The sequence below is a fragment of the Podospora pseudopauciseta genome, chromosome 4 (assembly GCF_035222475.1).
Source record: "Podospora pseudopauciseta strain CBS 411.78 chromosome 4, whole genome shotgun sequence".
Taxonomy (NCBI): Eukaryota; Fungi; Ascomycota; class Sordariomycetes; order Sordariales; family Podosporaceae; genus Podospora; species Podospora pseudopauciseta.
In genome coordinates, this window is record NC_085894.1 from 94,985 (window position 1) to 116,397 (window position 21,413).

At 53.4% G+C, this 21,413-nt stretch overlaps 10 protein-coding genes across 10 annotated transcripts; 5 read left to right on the plus strand and 5 right to left on the minus strand.

Moving 5' to 3' along the window:
• Positions 1 to 552: 552 nt before the first annotated feature.
• DBP3 (RNA-dependent ATPase) lies at positions 553 to 2,419 on the plus strand (the record flags this gene model as incomplete). Its single annotated transcript, XM_062911646.1, has 3 exons — positions 553 to 2,031; positions 2,086 to 2,198; positions 2,269 to 2,419. 3 exons carry the CDS (start codon positions 553 to 555, stop codon positions 2,417 to 2,419), a joined length of 1,743 nt encoding a protein of 580 aa, XP_062765212.1.
• A 67-nt stretch (positions 2,420 to 2,486) lies between these two features.
• RFT1 (Oligosaccharide translocation protein rft1) lies at positions 2,487 to 4,277 on the minus strand (the record flags this gene model as incomplete). The annotated part of the gene is made up of 2 exons (XM_062911647.1): positions 2,487 to 2,553; positions 2,626 to 4,277. The coding sequence occupies 2 exons, from the start codon at positions 4,275 to 4,277 to the stop codon at positions 2,487 to 2,489; spliced, it is 1,719 nt and encodes a 572-aa protein (XP_062765213.1).
• Positions 4,278 to 5,760: 1,483 nt separating this feature from the next.
• QC763_400330 (uncharacterized protein) lies at positions 5,761 to 7,163 on the minus strand. The gene is made up of 2 exons (XM_062911648.1): positions 6,544 to 7,163; positions 5,761 to 6,475 (listed from the first exon to the last, which is right to left on the minus strand). Exons 1-2 carry the CDS (start codon positions 6,698 to 6,700, stop codon positions 5,883 to 5,885), a joined length of 750 nt encoding a protein of 249 aa, XP_062765214.1. The 5' UTR covers positions 6,701 to 7,163; the 3' UTR covers positions 5,761 to 5,882.
• Positions 7,164 to 9,320: 2,157 nt separating this feature from the next.
• Positions 9,321 to 10,589, plus strand: QC763_400350 (uncharacterized protein). Its single transcript, XM_062911649.1, has 2 exons — positions 9,321 to 9,872; positions 9,938 to 10,589. The coding sequence occupies exons 1-2, from the start codon at positions 9,462 to 9,464 to the stop codon at positions 10,433 to 10,435; spliced, it is 909 nt and encodes a 302-aa protein (XP_062765215.1). The 5' UTR covers positions 9,321 to 9,461; the 3' UTR covers positions 10,436 to 10,589.
• Positions 10,590 to 10,839: 250 nt separating this feature from the next.
• QC763_400355 (uncharacterized protein) lies at positions 10,840 to 11,965 on the plus strand (the record flags this gene model as incomplete). Its single annotated transcript, XM_062911650.1, is given in 4 exon segments — positions 10,840 to 11,180; positions 11,205 to 11,515; positions 11,521 to 11,773; positions 11,848 to 11,965. Coding segments are annotated over 4 exon segments (1,023 nt in total).
• Positions 11,966 to 11,983: 18 nt separating this feature from the next.
• On the minus strand, positions 11,984 to 13,132 carry QC763_400360 (uncharacterized protein; the record flags this gene model as incomplete). Its single annotated transcript, XM_062911651.1, has 1 exon — positions 11,984 to 13,132. One exon carries the CDS (start codon positions 13,130 to 13,132, stop codon positions 11,984 to 11,986), a length of 1,149 nt encoding a protein of 382 aa, XP_062765217.1.
• Positions 13,133 to 13,368: 236 nt separating this feature from the next.
• Positions 13,369 to 14,665, plus strand: QC763_400370 (uncharacterized protein). Its single transcript, XM_062911652.1, has 2 exons — positions 13,369 to 13,853; positions 13,908 to 14,665. The coding sequence occupies exons 1-2, from the start codon at positions 13,549 to 13,551 to the stop codon at positions 14,530 to 14,532; spliced, it is 930 nt and encodes a 309-aa protein (XP_062765218.1). The 5' UTR covers positions 13,369 to 13,548; the 3' UTR covers positions 14,533 to 14,665.
• Positions 14,594 to 16,593, minus strand: QC763_400380 (uncharacterized protein). The gene is made up of 3 exons (XM_062911653.1): positions 15,990 to 16,593; positions 15,004 to 15,929; positions 14,594 to 14,946 (listed from the first exon to the last, which is right to left on the minus strand). Exons 1-3 carry the CDS (start codon positions 16,150 to 16,152, stop codon positions 14,668 to 14,670), a joined length of 1,368 nt encoding a protein of 455 aa, XP_062765219.1. The 5' UTR covers positions 16,153 to 16,593; the 3' UTR covers positions 14,594 to 14,667.
• Positions 16,053 to 21,163, plus strand: QC763_400390 (uncharacterized protein). The gene is made up of 9 exons (XM_062911654.1): positions 16,053 to 16,674; positions 16,809 to 17,593; positions 17,647 to 17,829; positions 17,892 to 18,401; positions 18,459 to 18,812; positions 18,866 to 19,082; positions 19,141 to 19,266; positions 19,324 to 20,927; positions 20,998 to 21,163. Exons 2-7 carry the CDS (start codon positions 16,841 to 16,843, stop codon positions 19,242 to 19,244), a joined length of 2,121 nt encoding a protein of 706 aa, XP_062765220.1. The 5' UTR covers positions 16,053 to 16,674; positions 16,809 to 16,840; the 3' UTR covers positions 19,245 to 19,266; positions 19,324 to 20,927; positions 20,998 to 21,163.
• Positions 19,371 to 20,693, minus strand: QC763_400400 (uncharacterized protein; the record flags this gene model as incomplete). The annotated part of the gene is made up of 1 exon (XM_062911655.1): positions 19,371 to 20,693. One exon carries the CDS (start codon positions 20,691 to 20,693, stop codon positions 19,371 to 19,373), a length of 1,323 nt encoding a protein of 440 aa, XP_062765221.1.
• Positions 21,164 to 21,413: the final 250 nt, after the last annotated feature.

Genomic DNA, 21,413 nt, shown 5'->3' on the forward strand with positions numbered 1-21,413 from the left:
ACTATCTTGCTTTTCTTCCTTTTCTTTCTTTCTAGATACATCACTAATATCACTTGCCCTGGTCTATACCTTTGGTGCCTCCACGCCAATGGGGTCGTTATATTTCGGGGCACTTGACTGGCGAGGAGTTTGGTTGGGCAGTGGTCGCCGTAAGTTCATCGCTTTGGCGGTTGCCAAGAAGTCAGCGTGCTCGCGCTCGTGCCAGGAGGGTTGCTAAGCATGGAAAGGCCTTGTGTTGTGAGGATATCTCTGTGAGAGCGAGGTGGATAGCCTCTACGGCTACTCATCGGTACTCTTGGAGTCTTCCCATTCGTTGGTGGGGTTTGACGATCGAAGTGGATCAAAAGGGTATTGTGGGGCAGGAGTAAGGGCAGGGTGGTAGGGGTTACTATTATTATCGGCGCTTATCGATAAGACGGTCCAAAAAAATGGCCCAAGAGTCTGTCGGTCGCAGAGCGGCCACTGTGATTTTCTTTGCGACTTTGCGCACACCACACCCCGGTCGGTCCATTTATCAATTGACTGCTTTTTCCGCTCTCGCAACCCGCCAACATGTCTGCCGGAAAGAAGCACGCCCGTCCCGACGGGGAGGAGCAGGCCGTTCGCTCCTCCAAGAAGGCAAAGACCGACGAGGTTGCCAATGCCACGACCGACGCCGATGGCTCCGACTTGAAGGCCGAGAAGAAGAAGCAGAAGAAGAAGGACAAGAAGGAGAAGGAGAAGAGGGAAAGGGGGGAGAAGAAGGAAAGGAAGGAGAAAAAAGAGAACAAGGAGGACGCCGACGAGCAACAAGACACCGAGATCCCCGACGCCGACGCCGAGTCCGGGCCCAAGGCTGAGAAGACGGACAAGAAGAAGGATAAGAAGAAGTCTAACAAGTCCAAGTCATCCGAGGAGCCTATCGCCAGCGCTTCCGATGACGAGATAAAGGCTTACCTGACCAAGGAGGAGATCAAAATCGAGGACCCCTCTAACAGCTCTCTGCAGCCCATCCTCAAGTTCACCCAGCTTCCCACCTCCAAGCTCATCGCCAAGAAGCCCTTCGCCGCCTACAATGCCCCCACTCCCATTCAGGCCGCTTCCTGGCCCTTCACCCTTGCCGGCCGCGATGCGATCGGTATTGCCGAGACGGGTTCTGGAAAGACCATGGCCTTCGCTCTGCCCTGCGTCGAGAAGCTTAGCATCCACTCCAAGAAGGCGTCCAAGGACTACCGCAGCACCCGCCCACGCGCCGTCATTGTGGCACCCACCCGTGAGCTGGCCATGCAGACGCACGAGGCTGTCTCTGGGCTGGCTTCTCAGGTCGGTCTCACGGCCGTCTGCATCTACGGTGGCGCGAGCAAGGATGACCAGCGCGCGCTTCTGCGCAAGAACAACGGTGCCGATATCATCACGGCGACCCCCGGCAGATTGAAGGACTTCCTTTCCGACAACACTGTCAACCTCGGCGACGTCATGTTTGCCGTGCTCGACGAGGCCGATCGCATGCTGGACAAGGGTTTCGAGGACGACATCAAGCTGATCTTGGGCGGCTGCCCGCCAAAGGAGGAGCGCCAGACCCTGATGTTCACTGCGACATGGCCGACAAGTGTGCGTGTTCTCGCCGAGAGCTTCATGGTCAACCCCGTCAAGGTCACCATTGGCAACCGCACTCGCGCCGGCGAAGATGGGAACAGCAGTGGTACCGTCGAGTTGCAAGCCAACAGCAGAATCGAGCAAAAGGTCGAGGTCGTCGATCCCCGGGGCAAGGAGCAGCGGCTCTTGGAGCTTCTCCGTGAAGCACAGAAGGGCTCTGCCAAGAACGACAGGATATTGGTGTTTTGCCTGTACAAGAAGGAGGCGGTGCGCGTGGAGCAGTTCCTCGAAAGGCGAGGCATCCGCGTCGCTAGTATCCACGGTGACCTCCGACAGGACCAGCGTACCAAGAGCCTGGAGGCCTTCAAGGCCGGTACCACATCGGTGCTGGTTGCCACAGATGTTGCCGCCCGTGGGTTGGATATCCCCGAGGTTAAGCTTGTCATCAACGTCACCGTAAGCCCACTGTCGCCCCATGACAAAATCACCCAGGTGACTGACCTGTCTTAGTTCCCCTTGACCATTGAGGACTATGTCCACCGCATTGGCCGAACTGGCCGTGCCGGAAAGACAGGCAAGGCCATCACGCTGTTCACCGAGCACGACAAGGCGCACTCTGGCTCGTAGGTTTCCGCTCTCCCGCATCTGATCTCTTGGTGGCGTCACCCTGACACTGACCCTCTCCGCACACAGCCTCGTCAACATCCTCAAGGCCGCCAAGCAAGATGTGCCAGAAGATCTCTTGAAGTTTGGCACGACCGTCAAGAAGAAGGCCCACGACTCGTATGGTGCTTTTTACAAGGACGTGGACATGACCAAGAAGGCGACCAAGATAACTTTCTAATTGCTTATACTATCGTACATAGAAGGGAGAAAACAGCGTGCTATTTTGCTTTTGGTCAATTACGTCTCTACACCTGCCTCCGTCCTTTGATCGCTTGAAATGCAGACAGTAAAAACTGTCGTTCGGAAAATGCCCTGTTTTTTTTTTTTGGTCACTGTCAGCCGTCATCATTTCTCCCATTTTCACGAGGCAACGGGTCAACTCACAGCACCCCCAGAAACACCACCCCCACCCCGGCAATCTTCCCCAACCCGATCAACACCTCCTTCACCCCTCCCTTGCTGGTGAAGTGCAACCCCCTAACCAGACTCCCCGCCACCACGGCCGCCCCGACTCCAACCCCGCTCGGCAACACCTCCCTCACATCCGCTTCCACCCCCCTCTGTTTGAACCAGTTGTTGATGAACCCCCAACACCAAACAATCCTACAAGCCATGTTCACCCCATTCGCCCAGACCAGCCCCTCTGCACCCATGTCGAGGACCTTGAGGGTGATGAACCCGGCCGAGGCAAACACGAGACTAAACACCCCCATCCAGGCTGACTGCTTGTGGACCTGCTTCTCCGTGGCGACGGACGAGACGAAAGCCTCGGTTATACCGTTGATGGCGAGTAAGGGAATGTAATAGGTGTATAGAGAGAGGGTGGCACCCGCACCGGACGTGAGCCACTGCTTTCCTGCCACGACGGACAACAACAAAGGAGCAGCGACGGGGGCGAGGGAGGTGATGATCAGGGAGAGGAGGAGGTAGGATTTGAGGAGGGAGAGGAGGGACTGGGAGGCTGTTTTTTCCGGGGTGGGCGCGGTCTCTGTGGTCTGCTTTTCGGAACTTTTATCTGAAAGAGGGGTGGAAGGCGAGGAGAGCAACCGGGAAAAGTAACTGCGCGAGGACTCCTCGATGGGTTGGAAGACGAGACGGGCGAGGAGACCGCCGTAGTTGTTTGCTAATGCATAAACACCCTGCGAAGTGGGGGAGGAGAGGATAGAGACGAGAAAGGTGTCGCCTTGGGTGAGGAGGTGTTTTAAAACCGACTGAGAGAGCAAGGAAGACGTGAGTTTGAGGGTGGGAGGGTGGAGGTACTGCCCCGAGGAAGAAATTGGTCGGGGAAGCAAGGAAAAATTCTCTCTTGATGCAAGACCGGAGCCGCTGTGGAGATAGACGAGGAGAAGACCAGTTCCGTAGCCTAGCTGGCCGAGGGCAAAGGGCAGCACTCCAAGAGACAACTCCCGACGGGCACCATAGACGGCTGAGCCAAGGGTGATGGTGCAACGGAGGAAAGTAGCGATGGACTCTGCAGCGGCGCGAGCTGAGAATTGTAGCCGAGTTTGCATCACCATGAACGCTGGTTCGGAGAGGAGTTCCACGATGGCGGCGAGGGCGTAGATGTAGAGTGCCACGACGAGATTCGGAGCTGAGGCGAGGGTGGAGGTGCTCAGTGAGTTGAGGTAAAGCCAGCCAAAGAAGAAGGACAAGGGAAAGCCTAGGCCAATGGCAAGGTAACCCAGGTTGACGACGGCTTGGGCGCCATTGTTTTGCTTCTTGCTGCCCTGGTCGTCTGAGAAGGAGGAAGAGTCCTGGCGCTGAATGGCCACACGCAGACTTTCCCTCGCAAAAAAGATGACAGAGAGATAGTAAACTTCAAGTTGGGTCGAAACGCCAAGCAGTTGAGCGGTTAGAAAACGCAGCAGGACCTGGTTGGCGATGAAGGTGATGGCGCGGGATATGATTTGAAGGAGGATGAGCACGGACGCGCCCCGGAGAAGGCGAGTGCTCGTCGTCGTGCTTGTCGTCGTGCTTGCTGCCGAAACAATCGGTTCCGGTTTTGAAGCGGCGGCAACATCTTCCGGAGCGCCCATTCTTGACTTTTTGGGCGGGTTTCGTTGTCGATGTTTAGTTGAGTTTGATGAAGCTCGTCGATGCGATCGCAACCGTGGTGGGTCTCCACGTGGCACCCCTGTCGCCCCTGTCGCCCCACTAAAACCACCTTCAGGGGCACAACAGGTACCCAAATAGGTTTAGAAGTCTTGCTAGATACATACCGTGCCTTACTATTAGCCGTCCAGGTCACAGGCACTTGAAGATCCCGTCGGCTTTGCACCCGCAGCGTTAGGCAGCGGGCCCCTGACCTGTCCATAAAATCCCTTCCATCGCCCAAGTTCTTTGGGTCCTAGGTACTCTTATTCATATTTTCTTCTCAAGTTCTCAGGTTCACACAGAAAGAATCTATCTACCAGGCCATGGCCGACAATATCTATCCGCCTTGGGGTCACCTCCCCGCCGAACAATATCTCCTCGTAAGTATTTACCCTGCTCTTCACCCACCTATCCTTGGTAACCTAGCCTTACATTCTTTTCCCAATTAAAGCGCAACTGGGACCACTCCTCTCCCCTCCCCCCCTCCGACCAGACCAGATCGCTCATAACCCGATTCCTCTCCCTCCCCACCATCCCTCGCGAATGGGACACCGTCATTGACCGCTTCGACGGCTCAGTCCTCGACCTGCACCATCCCACTCAGCAAGAAATCGACACCATCCTCGCCCGTTGGCGCCCACAGGCCATCCGCGTCGTGGCACACACTCTCTGGTCCAACAAAGACTCAATGGCTGACATTGCCGGCGACGCTGTCTGGGTCCGGACATACTACCCCACGGATCCAGCCGAGGCAGAAACGGCGGCTAAAAGATGGAGGGAGCTCATCGACAAGAGTGACATGTTCTACATGTATGACGAAATTGCTTCACCTCAACGCACGCTCAACGATAGGGAATTGTTTGACTTTCCGGATGCCATGCCGTGGCAGGAGATGGTGCACAAGGTCTTGATGCTGCTACCCGAGCTGGCGACTAGCGTGGATGCTTCGTTTTATTATGATCGCAAGAATATTGCGGATGTGACAAAAGGGCGTGAATGGGAAGAGGACCGAAACGATTTGAGGGAGTGGATGAGGAAGTATCGCCCTGTTCCAACGGAGGGCCGTAGTCTGGAAGAGTGGGAAAAGAAAGTAATGAATGCATTTGACGTGAAGAGGCTTCAGCGGAAGGTGATCAACAGGGGGTTTGTCGTGGCGGATAAGCACATGTTTGAGACGGGGCAGCCGCTTTTTTTGATGCTGGATTTTCACGGGGATATTGTCCGGTGGGTGAGGCCAGATGAGCGAGAGTGTAGATGCTTCTCTACCATCTCGGGGTCGGATGACCAGGGGTGCTTGGAGGAAGGGAGTTATTTTGACGAGGAGGAGTATCCGGAAATGTGTGGGGTTGGGGAGAATTATCAGCTCAGAGGAAAGAACGGGGCTGTTTTGTATGGGCTGGGGGGTTTATTATCCGAGGACTAGGGCTACTTCAATATGTGAGATAGAGGCTGCGTGCACTTCTTACCCTACCCAAACACATCAACGGGCAAAACAATGATGGAACCGAGCCGCAACTTCACATTTTGTCCTTCACATTCTGTCCTCCCTAAAGTATCGCGGCGAACCCAAGGGCCAGACCCAAGAAACCTCCAACAATGCCATTCCTTCCGGCACCCGCTTGAACTGGCGTGCTGCTAGTGCTTGTGGGAAGGACCAGGCTGATAGTGCCATTGCCAGTCGCCGAGACAGTGAGGCTCGCGGTAGGGGTCGGCTCAGGCTCAACGGAGATGGTCTCAGTTGCATTAGTAACAGTTGTAACCGTCTGAGAAGGAGTTGGCACGACCACGGTCCTAGTATATTCATTGTACAAGGATGTGGCTGCGGCAGCGTTCGTGGCAGTCAAAGAGATGCCGGTAGACGTTGTGACGAGAGTAGAATAAAGGATCGTTGTGGTTGCATCGACGTGATAGGAGTAATAATAGTAGTAGTAATAATATGTGAAGGTGTACCACGCATAGTCAATGACGGTAATCGTAGAGGCCGGGACCGTGGTGATGAGCGTGGTGATGGTAGGGGCTGGGTCGTTGATGGTGGCGGTAGCCAGGGGGGTTTGGCCGTCGGGACAGTTACGGGGAGGCATTACGTACGTCACGCCGTCGGAGCAGCAGATGGCTCCCGGTGGAACGCACTGAAAGGGACCTGGACATCGAAGCCAGCGAAGTCAGCAGTCAGTCGTGTCGAAGAAAAGTTCTAGGGGTGTCACTCACCGGGGCAGGCAGGAATCCAGCCTGGAGTCCGGCAACGCTGACGTTCTTCGAGATGAGCATCTCGCTTGCCAATCGAGCCATCACTAGATGCCAGGGCGGAGCCAAAGAAAGAGTATAGTGCCAATGGCAAGCAAAAGAATGCCTTTGAGCTGACCATGATGGGCTATTGAAGCGAGGGTGTCGAACGAGTGACTTTTTGAGCAAGAAAACCCGAGCACAACGGGGCAAGAGGATGATCTATCGACGACAATCCAACAAAGGAGCACTTAGCTCAATTATTAGATTTATACTCATATTTGCGTTCAAGGCCCTGTTCTGCATACCAACACCTCACGGTCAGAATCAGGAACAACCCCCCTGATCCGGAACCGCGGAGCGATGTCTGATTCAATTTGCTGGTATTAGGATGCAGTCCTCTCTCTAACATTATGAGTGTGGCTGGTCCAAGAATTCTATCGAGGTTGGACACCTGTATCTGCAAGATTCAGGGAATCCCAGGCAGTCGGGGCTGAAGTTGTCCCGCTTACGACACGATCCTTTGTCCAAGACACGCAAAAGCCAGAGCCTTGCGGTTGAGCAACCACACCAATGTGGCCTTGTTTAAATTAAGCATGTGGCGGCGGTGCAAAGCCTGTTTCTGTGTGTAACCACTCGAATATAAATAGAAGAGATAGTGATTTGTTCAGTATGAGGTAAAAGTGTAGACTCGACGACTGTAGCAGGTAGCTGTAATATCCGTGTCGATGTTGAGGGTTCCGATTTCTGATTGCCCCCACATGATCCACAAATCTCCAATCAGAAGCCTCCTTTCGAGGTCTACTTTGTCACTTAGTTCGAAGCTTGAGGTATAAGCTGCTTGCTCTCAACCTCAACCCTTCTTGATATCTACTTCATACACTGGTCCTCAATCTGCCTTCCACTCTTCTGGCCGTTCTTTTCATTTCCTTCTGATTCCCATCGCCCGTATTCTATCCAATAGCGAAAAATACCGCAATCTAGCTTATGCAGCGCCGCACGTCTGGCGGCCACAACAATGTTGTCGCCGCATGATGAACTCCCCCTCCACCCCCCCAGGCTCTCTAGCTTTGAATCTAAATAAGAGAAAGAATCGACAATCCCAACAGACTAAGTGCCATCGTAATGATGTAGGTAAAGAGGTAGTATGTTGCTTGTCTAGTACGCTAAGCTAGGCCGTTAACAACAGGTAGAAGTTTGTCATAAAGCTAGCCAAGTGCCTCGAGTTTCTGGAGGGAGAGACAGGCTTATAAGTCGACATATACCACAGCTCGTCTTCATTCCCTTAAGACTCAACAGTCCCCATGAATGTTCAGCCCAAGTTCAGAGTTAGTCAAGTGTCCAGATGTCGCCCTCCACCCAGTTTCAACCGCTTCACTGGCCCTCCTTTCAAACTACGTGCAAAAACCCTTGGGTTTCTTCCAGACTTTCCCACGATAGAATTCTGTCACAATTCTCACGCCCCAGGCTCCCCATCAGCATTGCTTGGAGCTGCGCCGCCCACTGTGAGGTGCACGCTGAATGTACTGTGCGATGTATAGTGGATTCGAGAGGTACATATCTCCCGCCAAAAATGTACTTGACGGGGGATGTTTTGGGGTTCCAAAAATGGTGGGTCTGGGCTTCCATTTTCGGAACCCCCAACATCGACACGGGTACTAAGAGTGTAGTAACATCAATCTCGGGTCGTATCGTATATGTAGGTCAGTGTTTGCGGCACATGGTGCCAACAAGATGTGAAAGCTTTGAGCTGGGCTTTGATGTCAGTTGCTGGTTGGTAGCGGTGAGATCATCTTTTTCCCTGACAATGATATGTTCGAGGCATACTAGTAGGAATTCCAGATGATAGCTGAATACCTACCTAGGTAGGTAAGTACCAGTTTAGTTCATCCATACCTGGTAGTTTTAACAACCACGGTTCCAAACTCGATAATCTCGTCGAGTACGCGGTCGTGGCAAGGACAGCATGATTCAAAGGTTTGGGAGCAGAATGAAACCTCGAATTGGGCGACAAGAAGCCTGGACGTGCCAACGAGTGTAGGTATATTGTGGAAATAGGCCGAAATTTCTGTCCTCTTTAAGGTGGTAGGTATATTTCGCTATGCTGAAGGTGATAGGCGCGTCTATGACATAACCAGACTTGGAAGCTTGTGTTCGACGGGCCGGAGATGACGCGCAGTAGGTTCAGCCACGGGTCACGTCCAGTACAATATCGAAAAGTAGGTTGATAGCATGGCTGGAGGGAGCAGTTCAAGCACCCACCTCGACTGCACCCCTCCGCAATTCTTGCGCGAGGAGTCGCTCCGCAGCAAATGCCGAAAGCTGGTCGCGATGTTGCAACGCTCGACTCGGTTCCTGACTTGGAGATCTTGGCTTGCTTCGGCTCCGTCGCCAGGGAACCGACTTCACTCTCAATCCGCACGGGGAAGGAGCCGCTTTGAGTGTTCTACGGAAATACAACGCCGATTCGCTCTCTTGGTGAAATTTTCACTGCGGAATTCCAGCAATCGGGAGCTCCCGCTTGGTGTTCTATGGCAGTTCGCCAATCGCCGCTATGATGCGCGCCTATCATAGATCTGAGTACCGAGTCCATCAGCACCCGATGCTACTCTGCTGGCTACTTCTAGGCTAGGTAGCAGACTGCTCCTAAGGCGAGTGACCGGTGTGTCGAGATGAAGAGATCCCGAATCTTGGCCATCACCTGGTGCCGACCTACCTGTGCCATAGGAAAACCGTGCATGATAACAGAATGACTGGGTAGTAGGTAGACAACACCTTTTTTCAACGACGCTGATACGATGGATGCCGTGACAACTATAAGAAAGGCAAAGTTTCCTCACTCCTCGTAGTTGCCTATCATTCAGCTCCCCCACCAGCACGATCCTGGTCCTCTTTTTCCAGCTATGAAGTTGAATCTTGGAAGCCTCGCCCTCTGGGTGCTCTCAGCGGCACCAGTCGCTGAGGCCCATTACCGCTTCAGCAAACTGCTCGTGAACGGCAAGCTCTCCGGCGACTGGGAGTACATGCGAGAGAACAGCAACGGCATCATGCCCACGAAACAGTTTCTCGCACCCAGTGACGACTTCCGGTGCAATTCCGGCAGCTTTGCCAATGCTGGAAAGACCAAAGTGGCCAAGGTCATGCCTGGAGATACCATCGGCTTCCAGCTGTGGTACTACGCGACGATGCAGCACCCAGGGCCGTTGACGATCCACATGTCCAAAGCCCCCGGCGATGTGCGCAACTATCGCGGTGATGGGGACTGGTTCAAAGTTCATCAGATGATCATCTGCAAGGCCCCGAACCAATACCTGGTAGGTCGTTCTCGCTGGGCACGTCTCTGATATACATGATACTAACAACAGTGGTCCGCTGTTAGAACGATAAGGACTGGTGCACGTGGGACCTTGCCACCGTCCAGTTCACCCTTCCCCGCGACACCCCCCCCGGTCAATATCTCGTCCGCGTCGAGCACATTGCCCTGCACGGTGCCCAAAGCGGTGACACAGAGTTCTACTTCACTTGCGCACAGATTGAAGTCGGCGGCAATGGCAACGGTAAACCGGGACCCATGGTGAAGATCCCCGGACTCTACGACTCGAATGATCCGGCATTGCGTTTCTTTATTTATGGCGCGCGGTCGTATCCTTATAGCAACGTTGGCAAGCATGCGGTTTGGACAGGTGGCAGCGGTGGCGGGAGCTCGCCGGCGCCTAACCCGGCCCCGTCGAATCCGCCAGTCACCAACCCATCCCCGGGTGGTGGCACGGCGCCTCTTTGGGGTCAATGTGGAGGGAATGGCTGGACGGGCCCGACACGGTGTGCGGAGGGAACTTGCAAGTTTAGCAACGATTGGTATTCGCAATGTGTGCCCTGAAGGTTTCGGTCATTCACAGTGTGACAGGGGGAGGAGACTGGCTGAGATAACCAGGAGAAATGAGGCACAGCTCTCTGGGGAAAGGTTTCCCCCAACATTTCCAGGTTGTTATTGGTCAATCGAGAGGTACCTTGGTCAATAACACGTGCTTTCCTACCTTATATGTACACTTTCGTGCCTCTTCCAAAACCAACAATGCCTGCCAAACTCAGGTCCCGCTCGTGATGTAACATGAAGTGAGCTCCTATCCCGATTAAAATCTGCACTGTGTGTTTGGTTGGTTACAGATGGTTCGGGAAAAGGAGGGCAATTTGTGTCTGTCTAGCACCTAGGTACCTATACAACGTGCAGGTAGGTATCCGTTTAGTCGTCTTCCTCAGCGATATCTCCTCTATCCCGCCATCATGGTCTATTACGACATCACCCCTTCCAAGCAGGCCGGCCTCCCCCGCTACCTTTACCACCAAGCCACCTTCAGACCAGCCCCAGTTCATAGCGTCAACCTTGCCGGCCACACTGCCATCGTAACAGGAGCCAACTCGGGCGTCGGCTTCGAAGTCAGCCGGCAATTTCTCGACCTTGGTCTGACCAGGCTGATCCTTGCCGTTCGAGACGAAGCCAAAGGCGCCGCTGCTGTACAAAAGCTTGCTCTCAAGCCTGATGGAACCAAACGTGAATCTGGCGCCACTGTCGAAGTCTGGAAGCTCGACCTTTTCGATCATGGCTCTGTTCTGTCGTTTGCAAAGTGAGCAAAAGAGACGCTGGAGAGACTCGACATCATTATGCTGAACGCCGCGATGGGGGTCCCGTCCAAGCGTGCTTTCCGCCCAGAAACGAGACACGATGAGACACTTCAGGTGAACTACCTTTCCACTGCGCTGCTGGCTACCCTGTTGCTCCCAGTGGTCAACAAGACAAGAGCAAATCAACCCGCTCCGACCCGCATCACGTTTACCTCCTCCGAAGCATCAGCTTGGGCAAAGCTCCCACTTGGCAAAAAGATCCCCATTCTTGAGACGCTTGACAAGCCGGAGGAGGACGTGGACTTGGCAGATGGGATGTTTACCTCGAAGCTTCTCGGTCAGTTTTTTTGCGGGAGCTGGCAAAACGAGCGCCCGTCAAGATTGCGGCCATCAAATGGGGCGTGTCGCCTGGCATGGTGAATGACTCCGAGTTTGACCGCGAATTTAAGAAGACGACCACGGGGGCAATAATGCAGAGGATCAAGATGTGGGTGGGAAATAGCTCGGCTGTGGCGGCGAGAATGGTCACGTATGCGGCAGCGGGGTGTGGGGAGGACACGCATGGGGAGTTTTTGTCCTTTCAGAAAGTGGTACCGTAAGTCTTTTCCAACGTTTCAGAAATATCTCTTCGGGGAAAAAAAGAGGATATGGCTGACTGGTTGGAGATAGCATGGCTCCCATTATTTACACGGGCCAAGGGGAGGTCATATCTGCTCGGTTGTGGAAGGAGACAATGGAAGAGTTCAAGTTTGCGAACGTGGACAACATCATCAACAGTTTGGGCTGAGATCTTGCCGTACCAAAGTCATTCCACGTCTCCTTCGTTTCCTATCCTCGGGCGTCCGCATAACACTTCTACCTCGTCATTTATCCAACTTGTAACCCAATTCCACAAAACTTTCGGCCACTCAACAAACACGATGGACAGTCCTACCTCGCCCCCTTTGACACTTCCGCCCCAACCCCGCCCTTGGACTTCCACAAGCCCAGGCAGCCCGTAATATCTCAAGATAACTCGCTTGTAACCTTTCCAGCGCCAGCTGCTGTCTAGCTTGTCTGTCTGGAAAGGGCGAGGTGCCCAGAGACCTCTAACGTGGCTAGTAGAAAGGGCGTGAGACCAGGAAAAGATAACATGAATGTACCCAGAGTCGAAGGGCGATGGGGGATTAGGCTTGTGCTTGGATGCTTGTTTCCGAAGACGGGTGCGCGAAGTGATGGTGGTGGTGCGGGTGTAAATAGAACTGTGTGATGTTCTTAAGTCGAAGAAGGTTGTGTTTGGTAGTTGACCGCAGTGGTACACATCGCGGTGTTCTCCTTGATATACCCTCATGCTTCCATGTGTCTGTAGTATTTCTGTTTCTTGTGAATATACCACAGGGCTCAAAGCAGTGTGTGACGCGACTTCATTGGTGAATTCATCGGACCCGTACAGAGGCAGCCTGGGTGGGAATGGAGCAACGTTGATGTAGCTTTGGTCTAAGCTGTGATCCTGCTCGAACTCTCGATGAATGTCGAATCCCGCGCGGTGTTCCTCCTCGGTGGTGAATGAAGACGGGGATTTCGAGACAGAGGTCCAGGACGTAGCCAAGGCTGCCTCTGATTCAAGACTCCATGATCCAAACCCATGATCCGACAAAACGCTGTTCCTTCGATTCGGTATCTGATGCCGGACTTGTTGTGTGAATGAAATATATGGTCGTGTAGATGGAGAGCCCCAGGTTTTGGTTTCGGTTGCTTTAGGCGATGAAACGTTGTTTGTTGTGGTATCTGGTCGAGGACAGCCATAGTTTTCCAGCCAAAACTTGCATTGTTCGCAAACATTGGTTTTGGTTCTGCAATCGCTGCAGCGTTTCCAAGATCCTCTGGGCACCCGTCCATTCCATTCGGCGTCTGACCATTCCTCGGGGTCGGACACTATTTCGAATACATGCATATCTTCACAAAGGGCGTCCATGGTGAGGTATAGAAATCGGGTAACTGATGATAGAAGATCGGTAAATACTGCACCAGGTAAAGGTAGTTTTGTCGAGGCCTCCTACCTAGCCCCTATTTGGACGATAGCGAGGGTGCACTCTTGGCTCAAAGGCGGAATTGTCCGGGATCACCTGACAATGTCGCGTCGCTTCAAGTACTTACATTGCATAACACATCTAGAATTATGATATCTGGCAGCTGTTGAGATAGTTATGCTGTGTCTTACCTCTTGTAATTTCATTTACATACATGCTAGGGACACAATGTTTATGTTCAAGCATCCCGAGACGTGACTGATCGGTGCGGGGTTCGCGTCTATTGACGCAATGGAAATACCAAGGAGATATCGAGCCCTCACAAAGTGTTGAAATTCCACAAATTTGCATCACTGTGTCAATGTCCCGAAGACACTTAGGTGAACTCACCATGTCCACCGACCCAGTTCTTTCTGAAGCTGATGCCGCTCGCCTGGCCTCTCGGCGCCAGCTTCCACCTCCTGTGCCAGCCTACCTCCCGACCGGCCCCAACTCGCCTCTGGCTGTCGGCAAAGAGCTGTACTCCAAGATCCAATCTGCTCCTCGGGTCCTGGAACAGAGCTTTACCATCCCCATCCGCTCAGGCAAAGCTTGGACTGCCTCCGCCGGCTCCGTCATCCGCATCAGCACACCCGAAGGACCTCAAGTAGGTGATCTGAACATCTGGTGCGCTTGACCCCTCGAGATATCATCGTCTGCCCATCGACTAACCCCCAGTAGGAATCAACACAACCCCTCCGAACGCTTCTGGGCCTCTCGCACCCGCCAGCTCCACTCCACCCACCTCACCACGCACGACCGTCTCTGGTCCTGCCTCCCCTACATGCGCCCCCTCCTCACCATCCTCTCCGACTCTCTATCCTGGTACGGCACCGACTCCAACGGCGGACGCGTCCACGATCTCCTCGGTACAAGGTGCGACCCCTACATCAACCATCTCTTGTCTGGGGGCCAAAGCTACAATCATCACTGCCATAGCAACCTTGTCCGAGCCGTCAGTGAGTTTGGCTTAGAAGAGAGGGACGTGCATGATGTGATTAATTTGTTTCAGGTTACGGGGCTGGATGAGAAGGGAAGGTATTGTATGAGTGCTTGCCCGGCGGAAAAGGGGGACTACATTGAGTTTCTGGCCGAGGTGGATGTGCTGATGGGGTTGAGTACTTGCCCCGGGGGGGATTTGAGCCTCTGGGGCTTTGGGGCGGATAGCGAGAAGGAGATGGAGAAGTGTTGCCGGCCGTTGAAGGTGGAAGTTTTCCGGTTGGAGGATGGGGGTTTGTTGGAGCGGGAAGGGTGGAGGGAAGCGGAGGTGAGTGGGTACAAGGGGGGTCACGGACTCGGTGCTTGATGTTTACACGTCTAGTCCTCCACCAGGCAGTGGGGTCTACCTCAACTTTGGACACGACGTCGATGGGTTCACGCTTGGGGCACATGTAAATGGTAACAACTAACTCCTCAATGCTTCCCAGTATCAAAATACAGACTAGTATTTGGTCAGCTCTGGCGTCCCAGCCGCTCGTGGATGCGAGAACTTGGTCTCAACAAACACCTTCTGCATGCCGTCCTCCTTGTTGTCAAATTTGTAGTAGACCTTGTCCAAGTCCTCGAGGCGGACACGATGCGAAATCATCTGCACTGGGTCGAGCTCGCCCGTCTTGATCTTCTCTAGCAACTCCTCCCAGTACTTGTGCACGGGGGCCTGGCCGTTGCCAATCAGGCGGATGCCGCGCTGCATCAAAGATCCAATGTTGAAGTGGTTTGTCTGTGATGAGGGTTAGCATGCTGGCAACAATTATAATCGTAGAGGAGTAAAGCATACGTATCCAACATAGACACCAGTAACACCGGCACGACCGTAGTTCCTCACACCCTCAATCATCTCATTGATGATTTCACTCGTGTCCGTCTCGGCTCCCAAGCTCATTTCCAGCCAGTGCATCCAGCCCTTGGCGTACTCTCCAGCGGCGCACTCGATAGCAACGTCTGGGCCACGCCCACCTGTCAACTCCTTCAACTTGCTCACCACGGTGTCCTTGCTGGTCACCCCAAAGCTGAGCTGCTTGAAATCCAGCACCTCAATCTTGTCCCGGTGCTGCTTGGGCCATCTCGACTTGATGATCGACAGCCTGGGCTCGGTATCGACAAAGATAACCTTGCTGGCACCCTCGCCGACTGCAAAAACACCCGCCATCTGCCCAACAGGCCCGGCACCGAAGATAGTCACCACATCACCGGGGTATACGGCAGTATCCTTGACAGCATTGTAAGCCGTCGGCAAAACATCAGATAGCCACAACGCCTTCTCATCTGGAACATCATCTGGAATCTCCAGCAAGTTTACGTCGCCCAGCGGGACCCTCACATACTCGGCTTGACCACCGGCAAAACCACCCGTCAGATGCGAATACCCAAAGATGCCAGCTGTCCTCCCTCCGTACATTGCCTTGGTGGTGGTGTTCGAGTTGGTCGTTTCGCACTGCGACGAAAGCTTCTGCTTGCAGAAGAAGCAGTCACCGCAGGCAATCTGGAAGGAGACAACGTATCGCTTGCCAACCTGAACCTTGTCACGGACGGCGGAGCCGACCTGGTCGACGACACCGCAGAATTCGTGGCCGAGGATATCGCCCTTGTGCATTTGGAGGACGGCGCCGTGGAGCAGATGAAGATCGGAACCGCAAACGGTGGTGCCGGTCACCTTGAGGATGACGTCGCGGGGCTCGATGATTTTTGGTTTGGGAACGTCAACTGTTGTTGATGTGGTCGTTAGCGATTATTCTTGGGGAGAATTGGCGGACGCAAACATACCAATCTCGACCTTTTGCTTGGTCTGCCATACTAGAGCTTTCATCGTCTCGTTAGGGTCGCCGGTGCCCTTCTGGTTGAAGTTGGAGACATCCTGCTGGATGATGTTATTGTCATCGTGACCGATGGCCTTCTCGACGGCATAGGCTGCTTCTGCTGTTGCCATTTTGTCCAAGTATTGTGGCTGTCGTGTTCGATTCGCGTGTCCTGTGGTGGAATGGAGGTCAAGGGCCCCAAGTGCTGAGGGCCACTGGTACCTTTAATCACCGGTGTTGCTAGATCCATGGCGTCAGACGGTTGCAAGATAGGACTCCGATTGGGCCAGTGCTGTAGAGGGTATGACGATGTTTCCCCATCATTGTCGATGGTGGTTGAAAGAAGCAGGCGAAAAGGAACGGCCGACGTCATTGATCGAGATCCAAATCCTACTTTGGCCTCAATTGTGGGTCAGCCTTGGCACGAACACAAGCCTTATCTTATCGCCCGTGTTGCAGGAAGGCAGGTTCTCACCTCAGGGCGAGTTGCCAGGTAGCTCGCTGACTGTCCCGACACAATGCGACATTCCACCGTCACCAAGCGGCAGATAGAACTCTCACAGCAGTTGATGAACATCATGATACAGCAGAATTCCACCGGCGGCGGCACACCGTAAACCCCTTACCAGAACAACGCCATTCATAACACCTAGGTACCATTCAGTCAATTTATCCTCACCTAGCTCCATTACTCGATTATAAGTTGCTGCCTGAAATTTATGGGCGTTTTCTTTTTGTTCTAGGTCCCTATCAGATGATTGGTCTGACTAAGACAGATGCATGTCAGCAGCACCCAGGAATTCCTCAAATTCCTTGGCAATGAACTCAGCAGCAATGGGTTCTCCAAATCCCGAGTCACCAGCAGTCCCACGGCCTTCATCAGATAACACGGGGTGGACAGCAAGCAGTTCGGGTTCCAGCCACAACGGCAACAATTCTCATGGCAACATGAGTTCTCGACAAGAAGTCTTCATCAGTTATCGTGGTTGGCCAGACCACCGTCATCCACTGTTCACCCAACAGGACGCAACCGAAAACCTGAATGGGACTCACTGGTCCACAGGTTTTGAATCATGGTCGCCCTATCTTGGCGGGCCTTGTCGGGGGTTGAATACAAGTCCCTTGAGGCCATATCCCAACTGGGACTTACTTGCCGAGGCTGGGCGGCATGACACCACAGGGAAGAAAGGTCATCTCAAGGAATATGCCCCATCACCTCGGGAGGAAGTCCCAAGCTGCCTTCAGCGAAGTCTAGAATCAGAGGCTTTGGTGTCACCGTTTACTGAGGATGATTCCTGGCCATCGGATTGTGGGAAGGCACAGGGCACACCTACAGCCACCTCTCCTTGGACCGTCACTCCCCCTGAACATTCCGAAGAGAAGGCCGAGGAGCTGGAGCATGCCCAATCTTTTGACTTGAAAGACTCTGCATATTTCTACGACCATGACGGCCGCGATCACGCAAGCACACACCTTGAAGGCCATGCGTTGTCCAAAACACCTATTTCGCAACCAGCAGTCACCAAGACTGCCCCCGTACTTGGACCAAGCAAAGTGTGGGGTCTTCCGCCAGTGAGTACAACGATAACGACTAGCCTCTTGAAAGATACACTAACCTGTTCCAGCGAATCCGTCGCAGAAAGAAAACAAAGCCGGTTGGCGAGAGTCCGCCGAGCAGCAAGGTCAACCCCATCGATAAACCCAAACCGAAGAAACGGGGTGCTTTTACCGACGAAGCCAAGAAACGCAGCACGGCCCTGACTCGCCAACTAAAGTCATGTATCAGGTGTCGTATGAACAAAGGGCGTGTATGTCTTCTTATCAAGGTACCACGGACTAGAACGAATTCTGACCGCCTCTTCCCCATCAGTGCCTTCCAAACCCTTCCTTCCCTTCCGGACCCTGCCTCACATGTCAACTTATGACTGGCCCAACAGTGAGCAAGATGCCATGCTACCGCTACATTATTACGGAAGCTACCCTCTATCGCGAACAAAAGGCCCCTTGGCAGATCTTCAGTCGTCGCTGGCAAAGCATGGACATTGTCGACATTTGGTCGTCCGACTGGGCACCCTCTTCTCGTATCAGAACCATCATGGTCAGCCACCTCAACGTTCCAACACAATTTGCATTTCAGGTCAGAGAGTTCATTCCCACCGCTGGCGACATCTTGGAAGACGAGGTTACCGACCCTGTGGAAGGGACAGTAATAAAAGTCCCGTTGCCGAGGTTTGCAGTAGCGGATATGAAGGCCACAGCGGAGAACATGAGGGGCTTTGTAGATGGAAATGTCCACAGTTTCATCACAGCCATGGTGGGGCGAGATGAGCTGCTGTGGGGGACGTATTTGATGGCTTTCAGGCAGGTTGGGTTGGCGAGGGTGAGTTTGATATTGAAACAACGTTCCAGTTCATCTTGACATGCTGATGGATCACAGACAAAACAAGAACAAACCCTCCTGTCAAATACATTCCGTCTTTGGGTTGTGTGCCGCATGACAAGCTCACCAGTGTACATCTGCGGAGACGACAAGCTTGGAGGCACTCCGCACCCGCTTTACGACAACCGCGTCATGATGCCCTTGTTGATGACGGCACAGTTTGAGTGCATCAACTACACTACCTTTCTAAGACCATGGAGCAGGGCGGTGTTGAAACAGCTGAACGACTTGGTGTTGGCGAAAAAGAGAGAATACTGGTTAACCATTTATTTGACAATGTTTGTGTTGTTGCACAGCTGCGCCATGATCACCAAGCGGGACGAGGAAACCGCGAGGCAGTTTAGGATACCTGTCAGTGTCAACTACCCTGTACATATCCCGAATAGGGCTGACTGAACAAATAGGGTAAATACGCCAACCCAGCCAGTATCAGAGAACATCACTGTGGTGCCCAGACGATGCTTGCCCACTTTCACTACATCAACCGAGGGGTCGTTCCCTTTTCGCTGCCACTGCATACAAAAGATGGAAGAAGTGATCTGGCCAAGGCAGCAAATTTGACCGAGGAGCAGGTCAGCTTTGTGAGAATGACAGCCGAGATGGTCAAAGACAGCGCAAGACGTATGGGGTCTCTTCATTTTCCCACCGTTGATGTCACAACACTGACATATAAGCACAGAAAGCACCATGAGAACTGTCCGAGAACAGGAAGACGTCGGTCACGATTTGTACTGGGTTTCTATGCTCTATGACCAGGAGTGGAAGCCAAAACAAAACGAGTGAGGAGAAGAAGAAAGACCTAGATGTAGGACAAAGCCCGTTCCAAATACACGGAAGCAAAAACTAAACCACCGCCCAAAGGATCAAGAAGAACAGACCTGCTGAATAAGCACTATCGAAGAAGATTCCTCAGTCACAGGAACCACCCGTATTCAACACCCTCCCCGTCACGGGGTGCCTCAACGGAGCATAGTCCCAGTACCTCCCCCTCTTATCACTCCCCTCCTCCTCAAAATCATCATCAAACACCCTCGCCCAAGCCAGCCTCAACGGCCGAGGCAGGTTCCAGCACATTCCCTCATCATTATTCAGCCAGATCCTCACCAGATGCCTCGGTTTACTCCCCTGTACATTCTCAAACGCTTCTCTTCTGTGAAGCAAGCCGAGGTTGTTCACAAACCTGATGTCACCCCTCTCCATCCGGGGTTTGATCTCATGTTTCTTGGCGATAAAATGAACCGCGTCGAGGGCCTCGGCTTGCGCCTCTGTCAACCCTGGAATAGCCTTGCTCCGCGGGGTGAAGGGTGCGTGGCCGACGAGAAGACGGCGGGAAAAGGAGGTGATGAGGCGGTGGTCGTGAAAATACATCAGTGCCCGGCGGTAAAAGGGGGGGTCGCGGCCGTAGGTGTCGAACGGCCAGTCGGGGGAGGCGAGGGTGTGGATGAGGTCCGGGCGGGTGGCCGCGAGCTCGTTGTAGACTGTCCAGGCTGAGGCAAAGGTGGATCTGCCGCCTGAAGAGGCGAGCTCTTGGGTGAAGAGACAGAGTGTGTCGGTTACGGTGTCGGTGTGGAAGGGTTTGTCGGAGGAGTAGATGCTGTCGTGGAGAGTGGACTCAGCGGATTGATCCCCGCGCTGCATGACGTGGATGAGCATCGAGCCGCGCTGGTCCTGGCGGCCGCGCCGGGAGGCGACGTAAGACGAGAGGCCGAGGTAGATGGCGGTCAGGTCGGCGAGGGGGTAGTCGTCAGGGTCAAGACCGCGGACGATGTAAAAGCCTTTGCCGAGATAGATGTTGTTGCAGATGCCGGACAAGATCGGGCCAAGGTCGGGAAGAGGGAAGAGGTATTTGGTCACTTTCTGAGAGTCGAGGTTGTGGGATTTGAAGAAGGTGAGGGCGGCCAGAATCTCGGTCTTGTCAGACGGGGTGAGGTGGTAGACGTATTCGTCTTCAGAAGGGAATGAGTTTGAGGTCCAGACCAGGGGTCCTGAGAGCTTTGTTGGCCAGCCGTCAGGCACCGAGGTGGGAAGACCGCCTGCTTTGACACGAGCTGTCGACCGAGCACGGTATTTGGCTTCGTCGACTTCATACTCAATGTCCGCGCATTTGCCTCCGTTCAGGCGAGCATCTACGTCGGCTTGTTCGAGCCGGACACGATCGATGTTGAAGCGGGCACGCAGACCCTGAGAGTAATAGGGTGCCGGAGCAGTAGTGGTATCACTGAGCATGGTCATGTTGCGTAGCTTATCCGACTAAGGAGTTGACATGGAAAATGGAAGCTGGGCGTGTTGGTGTATTGGTCTTGTGACAAGATGGCTGGCATGGAGAAAGAGACAGAACTCCGGTCGAGCATTTCTTCAGCTCTTATAGACTATTTCAGGATGACCGAAATCTCAACAGCCTCACATAGGCCTCAGATACCTGCTCCATCAGTGACGCAAGCCACTCGGAAGTAATCATTATCACCAGTGAGCTATTGTGGATACAAGCCAAGGCCTAAGGTGTGCTTTCAGTCGGCGATTGGGCTGACCTTCAAAGTGTCGGCCGCCTGCCCGTCGAGTGAGGTGCCGTGGGCTGATGGTCTGGACGAGTCCACTGGATGACTTGGGGGCCATGAGGAGTTAGATCATCACATTGGCCTTTCAGTGTGTTGAGTATCACATTATTATTATAGAACAACAAGACCGTATCTTACCCCGTCGTGTGCTGGATTAGCCAGACCTGGAGAACTTGAAGGGTTTTGACTAAAACTTGTGACGAAATTTGTCTGTCAAGAACTATTGCTCAAGCATCCACCATGCGTCTTTAGAATGGGAACCGTCAGCCCACTTGAATGATCAAAAACTGAAGAAGTGAGAGGTGGGAGTAACATCTCACACCACGCCGGGCTTCCGACAACGCGCAGGTGCGTACATTCTCACGTGTACAGATTTGATATAAGTCCTGTGACACAA

What these genes read in the sequence shown, in the direction of transcription:
- QC763_400330 (XM_062911648.1), bottom strand. Translation starts at nt 6,700, where the DNA reads ATGGTCAGCTCAAAGGCATTCTTTTGCTTGCCATTGGCACTATACTCT. An exon ending in CTGGATTCCTGCCTGCCCCG is followed by an intron (nt 6,476 to 6,543) that starts GTGAGTGACACC and finishes TTCGATGTCCAG; the next exon opens with GTCCCTTTCAGTGCGTTCCA.
- QC763_400350 (XM_062911649.1), top strand. Translation starts at nt 9,462, where the DNA reads ATGAAGTTGAATCTTGGAAGCCTCGCCCTCTGGGTGCTCTCAGCGGCA. An exon ending in AGGCCCCGAACCAATACCTG is followed by an intron (nt 9,873 to 9,937) that starts GTAGGTCGTTCT and finishes GTCCGCTGTTAG; the next exon opens with AACGATAAGGACTGGTGCAC.
- QC763_400370 (XM_062911652.1), top strand. Translation starts at nt 13,549, where the DNA reads ATGTCCCGAAGACACTTAGGTGAACTCACCATGTCCACCGACCCAGTT. An exon ending in GTAGGTGATCTGAACATCTG is followed by an intron (nt 13,854 to 13,907) that starts GTGCGCTTGACC and finishes AACCCCCAGTAG; the next exon opens with GAATCAACACAACCCCTCCG.
- QC763_400380 (XM_062911653.1), bottom strand. Translation starts at nt 16,152, where the DNA reads ATGGCAACAGCAGAAGCAGCCTATGCCGTCGAGAAGGCCATCGGTCAC. An exon ending in CAAGCAAAAGGTCGAGATTG is followed by an intron (nt 15,930 to 15,989) that starts GTATGTTTGCGT and finishes CATCAACAACAG; the next exon opens with TTGACGTTCCCAAACCAAAA. An exon ending in CTGGTGTCTATGTTGGATAC is followed by an intron (nt 14,947 to 15,003) that starts GTATGCTTTACT and finishes CCCTCATCACAG; the next exon opens with ACAAACCACTTCAACATTGG.
- QC763_400390 (XM_062911654.1), top strand. Translation starts at nt 16,841, where the DNA reads ATGAACTCAGCAGCAATGGGTTCTCCAAATCCCGAGTCACCAGCAGTC. An exon ending in GGCAGGTTGGGTTGGCGAGG is followed by an intron (nt 18,402 to 18,458) that starts GTGAGTTTGATA and finishes GATGGATCACAG; the next exon opens with ACAAAACAAGAACAAACCCT. An exon ending in GGTCAAAGACAGCGCAAGAC is followed by an intron (nt 19,083 to 19,140) that starts GTATGGGGTCTC and finishes ATATAAGCACAG; the next exon opens with AAAGCACCATGAGAACTGTC.